This window comes from Phoca vitulina, unplaced genomic scaffold (genome assembly GCF_004348235.1).
Source record: "Phoca vitulina isolate PV1807 unplaced genomic scaffold, GSC_HSeal_1.0 scaffold80, whole genome shotgun sequence".
NCBI lineage: Eukaryota > Metazoa > Chordata > Mammalia > Carnivora > Phocidae > Phoca > Phoca vitulina.
In genome coordinates this window covers 537329-554029 of record NW_022589783.1, presented here as the reverse complement: position 1 = coordinate 554029, position 16701 = coordinate 537329, and the positions used below count along the sequence as shown (strand labels likewise).

The following is a 16701-nucleotide window of genomic DNA, read 5'->3' as shown; positions in this document are numbered from 1 at the left end:
TTTCTTTTTTTTTTTAAGATTTTATTTTTAAGTAATCTCTACCCTCAACATGGGGCCCAAACTCACGACCCCAAGATCAAGAGTGGTGCACCCACCGACTGAGCCAGCCAGGCGCCCCTCAGTTCATTTCTTAATACTAAAACAAACACCAGCAAGGACAAAAAGAAAAAAAAAATCACATTTGCCAATACAGAAAACATCTTAGCAAAGATGTCTAAAAGTCTTATGTTCAAAATTAGCTAAAATAAGCAACCCCCACCTCCCATTTCTCAGTTACCTCAGAAAAACCTTACCCTAACTGCTCATAACTGTGGTAAGCAGTCCATTTCTGTACCTTCTTAGAGAAACAGACAGTGAAATTGGTGTTTCTTTACCGTTTTGCTGGGGGCAAAGGACAAAATGAGCATGTCCCATCTGTCACAGCGGTGGCTCCACCACGACGCAGGGCCTGTGGCTGACAGGGACACACAGACCCGGTAACCTAGAGCAGACAAGCTGGGGTCGTGGACGACGCAGCAAGGAAACCCGGGGATGGTCCTCCGCTGGTAGCTCGTCAGATCTCAGAAAGACAAGATAAAATAACAGTGATTCACCTTCAGGCTGAAGGACTCAGTTCTCTGTCACCCACATTTAGAGCCACCAGGCCCATCCTGACATCCAGGAAAGAACCATCAAGACCAGAAGAGGAGGCCACTACAGGACCCTGCATGAGGCTCTTCCCTGCACCTGGCACGGCCCCGCCCTCTGCTTTAGCACCCTCTACTCTTGGCAGAATTCAACCCTTGTCTCTAAAGGGCAAGACTCATACTAATATTTTTAAATAAAGTACACAAACAGATGTTGTCATCGCTTTTATTACTCATAGTTTAAGCAACATTTTATATATATATATATATATATATATAAAAAGTCATTTTTAAAACAACCTCATTTGCTAGAAAAGTGTCTCTTCCCTTGCACCACAGGTTTCTGCACCGACCACTGATACCTAGAGTCCTTCACATTAAATATATTATTTACGCGGGCACCAGGCAAAAGCTTAAGAACCTTTGAGTTTCCTACTTATAAATCCCCAAATAAATCCCACCCCTATGATATGGGTTACTAACATTAAAAACACTAAAAAATACACATTCATTTCACTTTTGCTAAATCCTTTTCTCTGTTTTCACATGACCAAAGATGTTGGCTTGGTTATGAATTCAGAAATGCTCCCAGAGTTCTTGATGATGATTCATAGAGAAACCTGAAACATAAAGAAAGATGATTAACAACAGAAATCCGCGACCAAAATACCCAAATGTACATTTTCACAAAATAAACCTAGAAATGTTTTGCAATGGCACACACACTCCGAGAGGCTGAAATAATCAGTAACTTTCACTGATTATTTCTCATATGTGAGGTGGAGCAAGAATCCCCATCACTAGGAAACTGCACTTGAACAGGGCCGTCATCGCTGCTCCCGCGGCCACAGCAGTTCACCGAGTCCCCAAAGCACTCTTCACGCGAACAAAACACCAGGCCAGGTTTTCTATAGGTGAACTCTTACTCACTCAGAAGTACTCTCATTTGCGAGGATCTAAACCAAGACTCAGATACAGGGCAGCTCATAAACATGACAAGTACATTTCACAATCATGGGCTTTCTCTCCACAAAAACACAAGATAAATGAAAACTATTTATCCCAAGACTCACTATTACAATGACACCTACTCCAATCACTTCTCCTGGTCCTGCCCTACACACCTGTCCCAGAGAGCCAGGTTTGGGCTGAGCCCACTCAAGACACGGGAAGTCCTCACACGGGCCTTTACAGGTGTGTGTTCCCTTCTACCACCTGGTAACCATGAGCGCCTCCAGCACTTTCCCTCAGAGGGGATGCTGGCCCTGGACACAAACGCCAGTCCCCATCCCCAGTGACGTCTCAGCTGACGCACTGTTCGGCGAGTGTCTGCCTGTGTCCTGCTCCTCGAGGAGACTAACCCACCACGTGGTCTACAACAGCCCTGCCTTGTATCAGTACAAACAGGCATGTAACTAAATTCTCTACTAGCCTCATTAAAAGAGATCAGAAGAATAAGGTGAAGTTCATCTTAATACATTTTATTTTACTCAATATACCCAAAATACATCAGCCTGTAATCAACATAAAAATAACACTGGCATACTTTACAATGTTTTTTTCACACTATCTTCAGAACCCAGCATGCACTTAACAGAGCATCTCAGGTCAGACTCGCCACGTTTCACGTGTTCAATTTCTACATGTGACAAAGTGGCCACTGCAGGGCAGCACAGATCTAGAAAGATTTTGAGATTTTTTTCTCTTTACCCCTGGAATTCCATAATTTTATCCACAGACTTACTTAGGCGTGATTTCTTTTCCATTTAATCCCATCCAGAATTTAGTGAAACAAAAAAAAGAAATTTTAAAATTCCCCATTTCTTCAGCTCTGGGAAGTTTTCCCTATTATCTGTTAGATGACTGCTTTTCTTGGGTCTGTTTCTCACCTGTCTTTACCCTGTGACTCCTCTTCATCAGTAAGTCTGTGTTCTGAGGTACTCCTCCAACGTGATCTTTCAGACCGTCTGGAATCTGAGTCTCAACGGTGACATCTCTCCAATACGTCAGGGACATTTTTTTTTTTTAAATCTTTTTTTTTTTTTTTTTTTTTTTTTATTTGACAGAGAGATAGAGAGAGAGCACAAGTAGGCAGAGAGGCAGGCAGAGGGAGAGGGAGAAGCAGACTCTCCATCGAGCAGGGAGCCCGACGCGGGGCTCGATCCCAGGACCCCGGGACCATGACCTGAGCCGAAGGCAGACGCTTAACGACTGAGCCACCCAGGCGCCCCACGTCAGGGACATTTTTAATTTAGGATTTTTCGCTCTACATCATCTTTTTGGGGTATAATTGATTTTTTTCTTTGAAGACTCTTATTGTTGTCTGACTGGCCCACCAGTGTTACTTGAGCAACGGCTGTTCTGACTGTTCCTCACTGCTGGGCTACCCTACATGTGCGGCTGTTTTGTGTGCCTGACAGACACCTCGTGTACAGGTGGGATGCTGAAAGGTGAGAGGCACAGGCCCTGCGGAGGCCACCAGCGCAGCAGTGAGCTGGAGGGACAGTGGCCAGTCTTAGCCAAATTACCTCCCTGGGCCAGCGTTCTCATGTGTGACGAGACGTTTGAACCAAGTAATGTGCTCGCCCGCCTGAGCTCTCCAAGCCTTTAAGTCTATGTCAGAAGCCGAGTCTTCAGCCCACCCACCATCAGGCCCCACCGCCTCCAGCAGACTGTGTTCATGTGCTGAAGAACATGCAACACGACCACAGCCACAGGAGGGGCAGACGGAATCAATTTTCTGAGAAAAACATTAATAAGATAAACAATGTCTGTTTTTATTTACATCTAGCTTTAATTTATCTACACCAATGTCCACTGGGCATTGATGATGATGGAAGCATGCTTCTAAATGAGCTATAAAAAGCATCCAGTCCCAAAATCATTTTAAAAAGACTATTAAAATTTCATGCAGCAGAATAAAATGGTATTATTCATCAATACTTGATAACCAAAAAGAGGTATTTCGTCAGGGAGAACGCCTTTCCTTCAAGGTCTAATAACAAGGTTTAATGCTGGGGGTTGCCCAGAACACTGTCAAAGTTGCCTGCACATAGGCATAATTAATATTGGCAAGTAATTTGCTTATGATTACATTCCATTTACTCAGTGGGAAAAACTCATGCTATAACCTGAACCATAAGAAATATTTATACTTCTAAAATTTCTAATTATAAATTTATTGCTATTTTCATACTATTTATGAAAGTAATAAATATAACATACTTGACATTTAAATGCACCAGCGTGCTGGCAAATGTATGCCATTCCTCCTGAGAAAATACGTCCAATTTACAGCATGCTATATTAGGTGAGGCAATTAAAGTGCAATGAGAAGCATTTTTATTTAGCACCCAACAGACCAGTTAACAGAATACTAACACTGCTAGAGAGAAAAGTCGTTTATTCGTTAAGAAAACGTTCACTTCTGAATTAATGCCCCATTGCCTAAAATATTAACTGGACCAAAGGGCTCCCAGAGTCTTAAAGATGTTAACTTGCCTTAATGTCTCTACCCCAACATCAAATCAGTAATATTTTCAATTTAGTCTTAAATGTCCTTTTTTCCATTAGATTGATTTTGTTTTAGACACCGGTTTTCTATAGTGTGGTTCTTGCACATTTACGGAGCCCAAGTTTCATGGTCCAGTCCTATTTTCTTAAGATGTTTCCACCTTAAAGGGAAGAACTCTTTTTGCCATCTGTGTATCAGCTATTAAATATCCGCACAGAGCCCAACAGGAAGCTCAATCCCAAGACTCTGAGATCATGACCTGAGCCAAAACCAAGAGTCAGACCCTTAACTGACCTCGCCACCCAGGGGCCCCCAGTTTTGAACTTCTAAGGCCTTTTTTTCCCCTCTCAATATAACTAACACGATTCAAGTACTCAGCTTAAAACTCTGTGCAAGTGGGAAACAAAGAAATTTCTAAGAAGGAGCAAATGTCCCTGTTCCCTTACATCTTCACAATAGTATATACATACCATTCTACACCCAAAAAAACTTATCCTTGCAAATGTTATTTCTAAGAACAAAGAAATCCTGTAAAACGCTTGGACTTCTGGGGCATCTGGGTGGCTCCGTCCGCCTCTTGATTGCAGCTTGGGTCATGATCTCAGGGTCATGGGATCGAGCCCCACATTGGGCTCCTGGGCTGGGCATGGAGTCTGCCCAAGACTCTCCCTCTCCCTCTGCCCCTACCCCAGCTCACACTCTCTAAATAAATAAATAAAATCTTTTACAAAAATGCCTGGACTTCTGAGATTGTTATATCCTATGAAAATAACTTATCATTTATATAGGTTGTAATTCTGATGTGCCTGGTAAAAATATTTACACTGCCGTATGTTTTCTGAAATACAAACACTCCTCATTTCCTCCAGCTCAGAAGATCACTTCCCTCTTCCCCGTAAGTGTCTAGAAATAAATAAGCTCATAAAACCTAAGAGTCTGTTGAGTTTCTCCTTCAAATATACAGTTGCAAACCCCACTTTATTAAAACCACCTGGTAAATATTCAATAATTTCTAGGATGAAGTATATAGTTGAACGCATTCCCTTTGCTCACAACGAGGTCATGCAAACCCCTACCTACCCCAGTGCCCAAGTCAATGCCCTGGTCCGTGGGGGCTTTCTCTTCCCGGTTCTGACCACTGCAGAGACCCAGCCTTCTCCAGGAGACCCCAACAGTAAAGGCACCCCAGGCCACTGTCCCCACCAGGCCCCCCAGGGCGGCTGTCCAGCCAGCAGCTACCTGACTAGAACAGCACATGGAAGCTCACAGGATTGGCAGAGGGCCCCAGCTTTGGTTCCAGCAGCTCCCCTGGCACCTCCCCTGCCTCCTGGAGACTGGATATCCAGTGAATCCCATCAGAAGGCCTCAGGACTTCTCCATCCATGGAACAGTCTCAGTCCTGGGGTGTGCATCGTCCCTAGGAACAGAGTTGCTCCTCACATCTGCCTTTCCTCTCTGCTTTGGAGTTCGCTTTAACTCTCACTAGCCGATAGTTCGTTACACTGGCGCCCTGATAAGAATTTCTGACATTGAGATTTTCCTGTCCTAGTCACTGTGTGGTTTCTGCCTTCTAACTGAAATGCCACAAATACCCAGGAAACACTTGCTAAAGGAGGCTGGTACAGTTGTCTTAATACCAGACAAAACAGACTTTCTGGGTAAAGCTTTACTAGAGATAAAGAGAGACCCTCCGTAAAAATAAAAGGGTCAATTCATCAAGAAGATATAGGGGTTCTAAATTCATATGCACCTAATATCAGGATCACAAAAGATAAGCAAAATCCCTCTTATCAGAAATGCAGATCCAGTAGGCAGAAAATCATTAAGAACACAGTTGAACTCAACAGCACTATCAATCGACTGCATACAATTAATAACAGTGTATAAAGTATTTACCACAACCAGCTGGGATTTATTCTAGGTATGCAAGCCTGGTTCAACATTCAAAAACCACTGAGTGTAATCCATCACAAGACTCAAGAAGAAACAGCGTATGATCACATCAGTAGATGCAGAAAAACATTTCACTAAATCCAACACCCATTCATGATAAAAGTCTCAGTAAATTAGGAATAGAAGGGAACTTCTTCAACTTGATGAAGAACATCCACAAAATATCGGCAGCTCATGTCAAACTTAATGGTGAGAAACTAGAAGTTTTCCCACTAAGATCAGGAACGAGGCGAGGATGCCCGCTCTCATCACTGCTTTTCAACACTGCACTGGAAGTCCTAGCTAATGCAGTGAGAAAAGGAAAGAAAAGGTAAACAGAGAAGAGAGAAAACAGTCTTTGTTCATAAATTAGCAATTTAGAGTTTTCAAAGCCTTTCTGCAAAGGAGAAAGTAGCTAAGAAAAGTGGCTACTTTCCCAGGCATACATAAAACTATTACCTAGTTCAGAGGTCTGTAACACTTAACGTTATGAAGTTCACAAAACAGTAAGAAAAACACTGTTTTTGCTATTGATCTGAAAATCAAACACAGCTAATAGCAGAGTCTACAGGAAGTTGTACAGCTTGTCAGACGCCAAACCTAACAAAGGCACTCGGCCGGAGGAGCCCAGTGAACACCTGCCTCAGAGCAGTCCCTGTGGCAGCAACGGGCCACCCAGAAAGCAAGAAATGACCAGTGTTTCTTCAAAAATCTGGAGGAACCTTTCCCATCCTCCTTGTGGATGCCTGGGGACTGGGCAATTATGTCTTAGAAATTTGAAGCCTATGGTTTCAAAAACATAGCAAACCACTCAAAATAATCTGTCTAGTTTTAAAACCATATAAAATAAGTTTGTATGTCTTTATTTTTCTGGAGTAGAATTTACCAGATGACAATTCTGTTTTTGTTTTTGAAGACAAATTAGGGAGTAAATTAAACATACGCTCAAGGGATTTTCCAACAGAGCCGTTTCTGTGCTTACAAGCCTGTTTTCTCACTGCCTGGCTGTTAAGTAGCAGCAATGAGAATAAGATCTGAAACGTATCTACGGAGTAGTACAGCTCTCGGAAAAGTCCACCTGGAGCACATCTGGTGCTTTACCTCTCCACGCTGTCCTCGTCCAGAGTGATCTCCATGAACGTCTTCAGTTTTCTGTGAACAGTGGCTGCAACATCCTTCACTTTTGAACTCCTCTGTTTACCTACAGAAAAGTTATAGTAAAGACAGAGAAAAGATTTTAACACTGCCACTGCAGTGTTAAAGCAAACATACTCTGCTATCAATGTGGGTACAAGTTCAGTAAGACTGAGCCTCCCCACCCTTCGAGTTAATCTACCCATTGACCTGTGCAATAGTAATCGTCCCGACAGGGATGTGAGAAGATCAAGCAGACGTTTTCAGAAGCACCTCATTAGCTCTGAGGGACAGCTCCAATGGACATGATCCCGTGAGTTCTGTCTATGCCATCAGAGACCTGATCCTCACCTGGACCTCCACCACAGATAACAACTACCATGTTTCAGTGTCATCACTGTGTGGCACAAATTTAAGTACCTATTAAGTACTAGGTGCTCATCAGCACCATACCTCCCACCCTCACTCCTTCACATGGGGAACGTCCCCTCATTCTCCAGACCTCAACTCAGGTGAAAGTCCCTTAGAGAAGTCTTTTCTGATGTCCAGCATGGGTAACACTAGTCACAAAGTATTATCCTAAACCCGTAGACACACCATGCATTAGAGCTTACGGGGAGAGCTTGTTTTAATAGGAGCCCTCTTTGTCTATAATACATTACATCTTAGAAAATGATTTCAACATTAGTAAAACGGAGTAAAAAATACAGAAACAGTAATACGCAGAGACATTACTGCATTTTATATTGAGGTGAGCATTTCATAGGTATCTCCAACTACTTTTCCAGTACTATTTCAACTGGTTGGGATATTCAAAACACGCAAGTATAAGGCTTAAGTAAAAAAGCAGATACATTAAGTATGAACACCAAAAACCCACCCATCATTAGCAAAAATAAATTCAGATTTTTAAGCACAGGGAACACATGACAAATCAATAGAAATTCAATTCTGAGGCACAGAGAGGGACATGTAATGGGTCCAGTGGGGGAAGGTGACAGGTGGACAGGCCTGGTTTCTAGGCTAGTGCAGGGTCAGCTGAGCAGAGGGAGCCCAGCAGACGGCGTGTGCTCAGAGCATGGGACGACAGGCTGCAAGAGCTGGGGGAGTCTGACTGGCAGGGGACATGGCAACAAGGAACCGAGTTCTCAAACATCCTGTAACAATTCTGTATGAGATCACACCCAGCAATATCCCAGACGGTAGAAGAGAAAGTTTAACCAACCTTTATTAATAACCAAAATAATATGCATAACAGCTGTGAGACCCACAATGCCTTCAATATCATCAGAAGTAACACATGCCTTTAATTCATCTAAAAATGACCTGCAAAAAAAATTAATAAAAATCCGTAATTATTCTATAGTATATATGCTAATACTTTATAGAAAGACTAAGATAGCCAAGATTCATCAACTACCATGAATTCTAGCTTTCAAGTAGTGGGAAGCTGATTAAACTCTTCTCATACTTTTCACTATAAGCATGCCAAATCACAGCACAGGTAAGATATTAACATAAGATGATGTTGCTAGAAAGAGAATAGGGACGTTCTGGTAACCGAGAAAAGCTACTCTGTATACCCACAATGCACACAAAAAAGATTTCGTATCACTGAAAATAACTCGTGGCTGCTAAATATGATGCTTTTAACATTTTCATTGACTGTATCTACTACTGCAGTTCCTCAGGTATCAGACAACTGCGAAACCTTTCCTCCTCTACTCCACCAGTCCTGAGTGTGCCACAACAATCCCTGGGCTTCAGCCAAGCGACACACCGGCAGCACCGTGCGCCAAGAAACCACGCTGGCATTGAACCCAGGCAGGTGTTCGGAGTATCCTTAGTAAGAAGTATTCTACTACACAGCAACATTTTAAATGTTTCCCTCCAGCTGAATTTTAGTTATGGTAAGCATAACCAGGGACTTTTCGGATGGATGTATTTGACAGAAAGTTTGAATTTCTCTTTGTAGAAGTATAATGCAAAATTTTAAAAAAATGCAACTATTTTTAATTGCTGAGGAGAGAAAATTCTAGGAAACATTTTTCTCATGAAAAAAAAGCACCTTTGAGAAATTTTGAGAGCTGAAGGAATACAGCAAAATCTACTGAGAGCTTCTAGTCACAAGGAGAATCTCAGGACAGTAAAGAGAACATGGTTACCTGATCACATCCGGAGACTTCATTATCATTCCTATTAAACACCTTGAAAATGGTGGGAGGTCTGAAAGAACCTCAGGGGTGGTGAGCTCTTCCATATTAGAAACCTAAAAAGAAGTTCCAAATCAGTAATTTCTAAATTGAGACTGAGATAGGCTAGTAACTTGTTTTATACCGCTGTGGGTTTTCAACCAGAAACTAAAAAGAATAGTTTTTATTAACTGTTGAAATATCTACAGTAATTATGATTATTATTGTAGACAGGGGTATATTATTCATTAGAGAGAAGTGAAAAGATAAAAATGTTCAACAAACCTTTTCTCAGACAGCCTGTAATGCGGTAGCGCTCTCTGTAAATAATGTGTTTTTATGCAGGTCTAACTGGCTGTTGTTAATCATCCAGGATCGGGTTTTCTCAGTCTCAGCATGACCGACACCCTGGACTGAATAATTCCTGGCTGTGGGCCATCCTTTGCACTGCAGGGTGTTGAGCAGCATCCTTGGCCTCCACCCAGCAGATCCCAGTAGTACCCCCTCCCCAGCACTGCCAGTGTCTTCTGGAGAACCACCCACCGTGCAATGATGTTGGTCTGGACCCACGTAAGGGGCTCTGGATTTATGCCCCTCATCACCAACCTTACAAGTTTAAAGTCACCCATTAGTGGCGAATGAACTCCACATGCAAATGGCTCCTTGGAAAATCTAAATCCAAAACCCTGCTCTGGAAGGGGTGGGGGCTGGGGGGGGGAGGGTTATGTCTTTGTTCCCTGATCCCCCCCCCCATCTCCTCACTCCATCCACCTTCATACATCCCATACTGTCTCTCGTCTACTTCTCGGCCATCAGGGGACTCGACTCAGGTATAACTACACAGTACTTCTAAATAGCCTTTCCATATGCCCTCTGGAGGATTCATAATACTAATTTGGATATTAAAGTCCAATCATCATTATGTTTGAAATAGCTGTTTCTCATTAAAATGCTTTACATCTTAAATGTTGTGAATGCATTTCTGATATAGACAAATGATTATTGACTGGTTAAAATAAAATGTATCTTGGGGCACCTGGGTGGCTCAGTCGGTTAAGTGTCCGATTCTTGGTTTCAGCTCAGGTCATGACCTCAGGGTCGTAGATCCAGCCCTGCGTCGGGCTCTGTGCTCAGTGCGGAGACTGCTTCAGATCCCCTCTCCCTCTCCCTCCTGCTTATTCTCTCTCTCTCAAATGAATATGAATAAATAAAATCTTTTAAAAAATGTATCTTGAGATTTTTAGCATATGTAGCAGTAAGATATAACAGCACAGAGTAGGAGAATGCTAATCGGAAGAACATTGTTACAAGACTCTTACGATGCACAGGCATACCGTAATTTCTTAGGGAGATTGATGAGTTAAATATGCATACTAAAATGAAACCTAAAACAATTACACAAAGGACAATATAAAGTGAACAGAGAAGATAAAACGGAACAGTACAAACACCTGATTCATCAAGAAATGGCAGGAAAAGAAAAAAAGTAGGGGGACTAATAGAAAACAAACATCAAAATTGTCAAATTAAATACAAACATATCGATGGTTTCATTAAAATCAAATGGGCTAAGCACCCCAGGTAAAAGGCAGAGACTAGACCCTCCCCCAAAAAAAGGCCTGCCCGTGTGGTGACTATAGAAAACACTTTGAACACGTAGAAAAACATGCTGAAACTAAAAGCCGTCTCTTAAACTATCAGACAGCCAATGCGTCAGAAAGACACAGCAGTCCTGAGCGTGTATGCACCTAACAACAAAGCTCCTACAGACATGCAAATTAACGGAAAGAGACAAGTCCACCACGGTGCTAAACTCTCATTAGTGGAACAAGTAGACAAATCAGTAAGGAGACAGAAGAGAGGTCGGCAAACATGTTTTATAAAGTAGTAAAATATATCAGATTTGTGGGCAAAACAGTCTCTGTCAGGACTACTCAACTCTGCAGTTACGGACAAAGCAGCCAAGGAAATTTGTAAATGTTGGGCGTGGCCGTGCTGCAATAGAAGTTCCTTTACAAAAACAGACAGTGAGTCAGGTTTGCCCACAGGCCATTAATTGATTTATTTATAGTTGTTAGCTATAAAGCTCAATGGAGTAAATTCTAGTTCTTATTCCATGTATAATCTAGTTACTAGTTTCCTAAACCAAGCTTTAAGCTTTAAGGAGGGCCTTAAATTCCATTAATTTTTTAGCAATTTAGTTGGCTGTTTTTATACTCATGGTCTTACGGTACAGAATTTATATAACACAATGCCACTGTCAGATGCCCTCTTCTCATACTGAGAAAAATCGATCATCACCTTTCTACCTTCTAAGTCACTACTCCGGAGTGCGCCTTCCCTCAGTGCCTCAAGGATCTCACTGGAGAAACAGCTTTCTGTTCGGATCTGAATTATCATCCTGGTTTTGTTGATCTTTACCCAAGTAGGCTAACTGTAAGAACTATGCAACTGCTAGGAAAACAGCCAGTCCTTTACAGAGTAGGAATGAGTAAGTTATCTGTTTAAACTGATATCAGAGATTCAAATTTCCTATGCTTAGACATGAAAAAGAAACGTAAGGCCGTCAGACGCGAAGTACCCCAAACTGCACTGTCAGGCCATGCTGCATCCTGCTCACCACTGACCACGGCTGCTTTTGCCTTGTCAGGAGAGAAGAGTTTTAAGAAAAATATCAACTCATGTTGATACCCAAAATGCAAGAAGGAAAAAAAAAAAAGTTCACGATGGAAGGACTCGCTGGGTCTTAATCAAAATGGCAATACCCTTAACAAAATTCTCCAGTAGTCACATGACTCGAGTCATCTGCCAGCTACGAACTGTGAGGGGCAGTGGCTGGAGAAGCAGGACACCTATTAAACTCTGGGTTCTTAAAAAATACTTGGGAAAACATGAAAATGTGCTGCTAGGAGAGAAGAGTATGTTGAATGGTCAGAAGCAGACATGGTGGGGCGCCTGGGTGGCTCAGTCGTTAAGCGTCTGCCTTCGGCTGGGGTCAAGATCCCAGGGTCCTGGGATCGAGCCCCGCATCGGGCTCCCTGCTCAGCGGGAAGCCTGCTTCTCCCTCTCCCACTTCCCCTGCTTGTGTTCCCTCTCTCGCTGTGTCTCTCTCTGTCAAATAAATAAATAAAATCTTTAAAAAAAAAAAAAGAAGCAGACATGGTGGTTTCAGGATGAGCAGACCTCACCTTCCGTAGTTGGTGACTTATCTCCACCACAGATGCAGCAATCACAGTCGAGAGCATGCCCCGATGGACAGGCGTGTCCATGTGCCAAGACTGAACGGTCATTATAAATTCATGGAGAGAACTCTGAACTGAATAAAGAAGCTACAAGAAAACACACCAGTCATTTCTTAGTGGTTAAAAAAAGACACTTTACAGGAGAAGTATTCCTACTGTCCTCCCCACAGTTTCAGGAATCCCGATCTTGTTTGCCCTTTATCAACACCCAATCCTTCCCTTCCCATTGCTGACTCAGATCTCCTTACTATCTCCCCTTGTCATGTACAAATAATCAAAATCAGCATTCTCAAAAGTGTATTTTAGTTGGAAAACTCTATGAAATAACAATTGGGCATGCACAAGCCAGTTGCAATCAGTTATGTGTTTCCTGTCCTGCCAGGCAGAAGACTCCTGCTGCTGGCCTGCTGACCTGGGCTCATGAAAACCTGTTCCAAGACGAAGAGTCAAAGGTGGGCTCTTGGCCCGCCTGCCCCAGGTGCAGACAGCACCACCTCTCTGACTGCGCCATGCTCTGAAAAAGGGCAGCAAGCACCACTTGCAGGACAGCACCTGGTAATTATCTCCCATACCGAGGCGCACCCCACCCAACAGCCCAGTGGCACAGTGAATGCCAGCCGAGCCTGTGTGTGAGGTGACACGTCCCCATGCACCCTGTCCGCTGGGTGAGCACTGTCTGTCTAGTGACTAACAGCCCAGTGGCACAAGTGAATGCCAGCCGAGCCTGTGTGGGAGGTGACACGTCCCCATGCACCCTGTCCGCTGGGTGAGCACTGTCTGTCTAGTGACTAACAGCCCATCCTGGGAAGGCGTGAGTACCCGTAGGCCTTCTTCTGGTTGCTTCCTGAAGCTCCGGGCCATACATTCCAACAGTTTCTGAAATACTTTCTGGACCATATCAAACAGCGTTGCAACCTCTTCATCGGAGTCTGGTTTCTGCATCAAGGAATTCCCGGTGACCTCTCTCAGAATGCCCAGGAGTAATGACACATAACAGAAGCCCTTCACTAGAAGGAATATTAGAAAAATCAGTTATCTAACCACAAAATTTAGCTGAAATTATTACATTTTTCACACAACACATGTGTATTATGGTAACTGGAAAGAAATTGTTACTGGCAAGCCAATACCAGGTTGATCAGATTAATCTAAATTTTAACACACAGGGGCGCCTGGGTGGCTCAGTCACTTAAACGTCTGCCTTCGGCTCAGGTCATGATCCCAGGGTCCCGGGACTGAGCCCCGTGTAGGGCTCCCTGCTCAGTGGGGAGTCTGCTTCTCCCTCTCCCTCCCCCGGCTTGTGCTCTCTTTCTCACTCACTCTCTGTCTCAAATAAATAAAATATTTTTAAAAAATAAATTTTAACACACATAAATTTTATTTATTTTTTTTTTAATTTTTTTTTTTTAAGATTTTATTTATTTGACAGAGAGAGACACGGCAAGAGCAGGAACACAAGCAGGGGCAGAGGGAGAGGGAGAAGCAGGCTTCCCGCGGAGCAGGGAGCCCGATGCGGGGCTCGATCCCAGGACCCTGGGATCATGACCCGAGCCGAAGGCAGACGCTCAACGACTGAGCCACCCAGGCGCCCTAACACACATAGATTTTAAAATAAATAAATAAAGTTTAAAAACCTGCTGCTTTTAAATATAACACCAATACCTTCAACAACAATAACAGTGTATTTAAGTTGATCACTCAGAACTGGGCTCACTACACATGTGGGCAGTGGGGCCCCCCCCGATCACATGGATTAGAGAACATGTCTCCTTTTCTCACATAATGGCAACATTAACACCAGCTCTACTGTCACGAGTCTGAGAAGGATGGCCCAAGAGCTTTCAAAATGTGATTTACAAATGTCATAGGCCAACTCTGCTAAATTTCTAACATTCTGTAGTTTATCGTTGTCTTTCTCTTCTGAATCACTTCCTTTACTGTGTTGCATTAATTTGGTAAAGTGTTGGGGCGCCTGGGTGGCTCAGATGGTTAAGTGTCTGCCTTTGGCTCAGGTCACGATCTCAGTGTCGTGAGATCAAGCCCCACGTCGGGCTCCATGCTGGGGGTGTGGAGCCTGCTTGGGATTCTCTCTCTGTGCTCCCTCCCCTCCCACCCCTGCTTACACAACCTCTCCCTCAAATAAATAAATCTTTAAACAAAACAAACAAAAACAAAAAAAACCCAGAGCCAGGGGTCTCACCCTCCAGAAGCTTCTCAAGCATCATCACTGTTTCTTACTTCTCTCTGGACCCTCACGCTGCCTGACACTCACTGACGGACCTTTTTGAGGTCTGTGTGCATGAGTGCCTCCCCATTTAGACAGCACGCTCTCTCTGGGCAGGAGCCATGCTGCATGATTCTTTCTTGCATACATTTAAAAATATATACTACATAAACATACAAACTATATACTACATATATAAACACATATAAATTATATAAAATGTGTATCTATGTTTTTAAAACTTGTCATATGGGAAAGCACAGAAATAATGTTCCTCATTAATAGACTATTATCTAGGTGAAAAAGAGGTATGACCTCTTTGACCTTATATAGGAATCATATGACCTTACACAGGAAATGGACCATGCAAAGAACCTCAGTTTAGAAAACAAATTAGTAAGATACAGTAAGCTCTGCTTGAGACAGAGATAAGAACTAACCCCAAACCCAAATTTACCTGCTAAAGTAAGTAAAATAACTGGTTATGTTCCAGTCGAGTTTACCCCTCAAAAGGTCTATGGAACTACCAGAATCAACAAAGTTTCTAAAATCACTGCAAACATAATAGAAACTTTCAACAAATGAATCTCTTTTATTTAAAAGGCAGAGGGACACACACTCCGCACACATGCAGTCACCTCAGTGGAACGGGCAGTAAAGAACGCTAGGCTCTGAAATCAAAGTACGCACAGCTCAGAGGAGGCCCAGGTGCTGAAGATGAAAGGCCCAGCAAACAAGAGTGCTGCCCTTTTTCAACCATCCTCAAGGTCACAGTGTATGGGGAACCACACACTTAACTGGTATAACTATTGACAAAAATTGGAAAAGCTAAAAACTTTAATTCAAAGCTATTTCATTATATTCAAGCACTATGTTCCTTATAACCAAATATACATAGACAGTGGTTAAGTAAAATACAACACATTACTAAAGATAAGTCAGAAATTCACAGCCACACAGAATAGATGCCCCTGACTTTGGAAGTTCTTGCTTCTCCAGAGGGAAGCGGTCCAAAGCAATTGCGGGGAGTGACGTCAGCCTGCCAGGGACGGCATCTGCAAACAAGCAGAAGCTCACTCACTACCCCAGCCCATGGCAGCAGCCGCAGGGAGCAGCGCAGCATGGGGGTCCGTGGACCCCAGCCTCCTCTGCTCTGCCTTAGCCTGTCATGTGTTCCCCCCTGCAAGTCCCTCTGGCCCAGCCCCCCCAGGCTCCATGCCAGTGGCCCATCCTCCTTTCAGTTAGGACAAACCCCTAGGTTTACTGTACTTACTCCTTGTTTACTAGAAATGTAACCCCCCTTTTTAAATGGGCTGGTTACTTTCTGGAGGACTACCGTCTCCTAGTGCTCCGGGCACACGGCACTATCTTAACCACCTGCCCCAGACTATCTTTTCCCACAGGCCCTGTTACTTTTTAGTCCCTGATTTTGCAGAACACATGGTGTTTTTTCAAAACGTACGCACTACATTACAGCTGAGACACCTGCACTTGTGTGAGCTTAGGTTTTTTACATTTGGGTTATGTATGGGGACTCAGCTCTACTCAAGGACACCTCCTCTAGAATATGCACTTCAGCATGGAGAATGCCATATTATAATATTAGTAATATAAATGTGATTGCTTTTATAATTAGAAAGTTTTATTAGGACTCTTCCAAGTAGAGCAAGAAGCCCCGTGAACAACAGACCCTGGGTATGCCTCGCTAAGCTGCTAAGTATGATCCTACTTGTGACAGGGTTACAAAGGATGGCCACAGTTGACGCTCCCCGGGAGCCTCTAATTGTTGGAATGTATAGATGCAAAGATCATTTCAGTTTGGTTTAGGTATAAAGTC

The 16701-nt window shown here is 43.2% G+C and overlaps 1 protein-coding gene across 4 annotated transcripts in view; it reads right to left on the bottom strand.

Annotated features, from left to right (window-relative positions):
- Nucleotides 1-896: 896 nt before the first annotated feature.
- Nucleotides 897-16701, bottom strand: part of NCAPG2 (non-SMC condensin II complex subunit G2) — a 63553-nt gene continuing 47748 nt past the window's right edge. For all 4 annotated transcript variants that reach the window (XM_032394388.1, XM_032394392.1, XM_032394389.1 and 1 more), the window contains 6 exons: nucleotides 13460-13647; nucleotides 12587-12727; nucleotides 9372-9475; nucleotides 8432-8532; nucleotides 7174-7273; nucleotides 897-1246 (listed from right to left, as the gene is read on the bottom strand). In XM_032394388.1, coding sequence (XP_032250279.1) covers nucleotides 1195-1246; nucleotides 7174-7273; nucleotides 8432-8532; nucleotides 9372-9475; nucleotides 12587-12727; nucleotides 13460-13647 — 686 coding nt within the window. In that variant the 3' untranslated portion in view covers nucleotides 897-1194. The remainder of the gene's footprint in view (nucleotides 1247-7173; nucleotides 7274-8431; nucleotides 8533-9371; nucleotides 9476-12586; nucleotides 12728-13459; nucleotides 13648-16701) is intronic.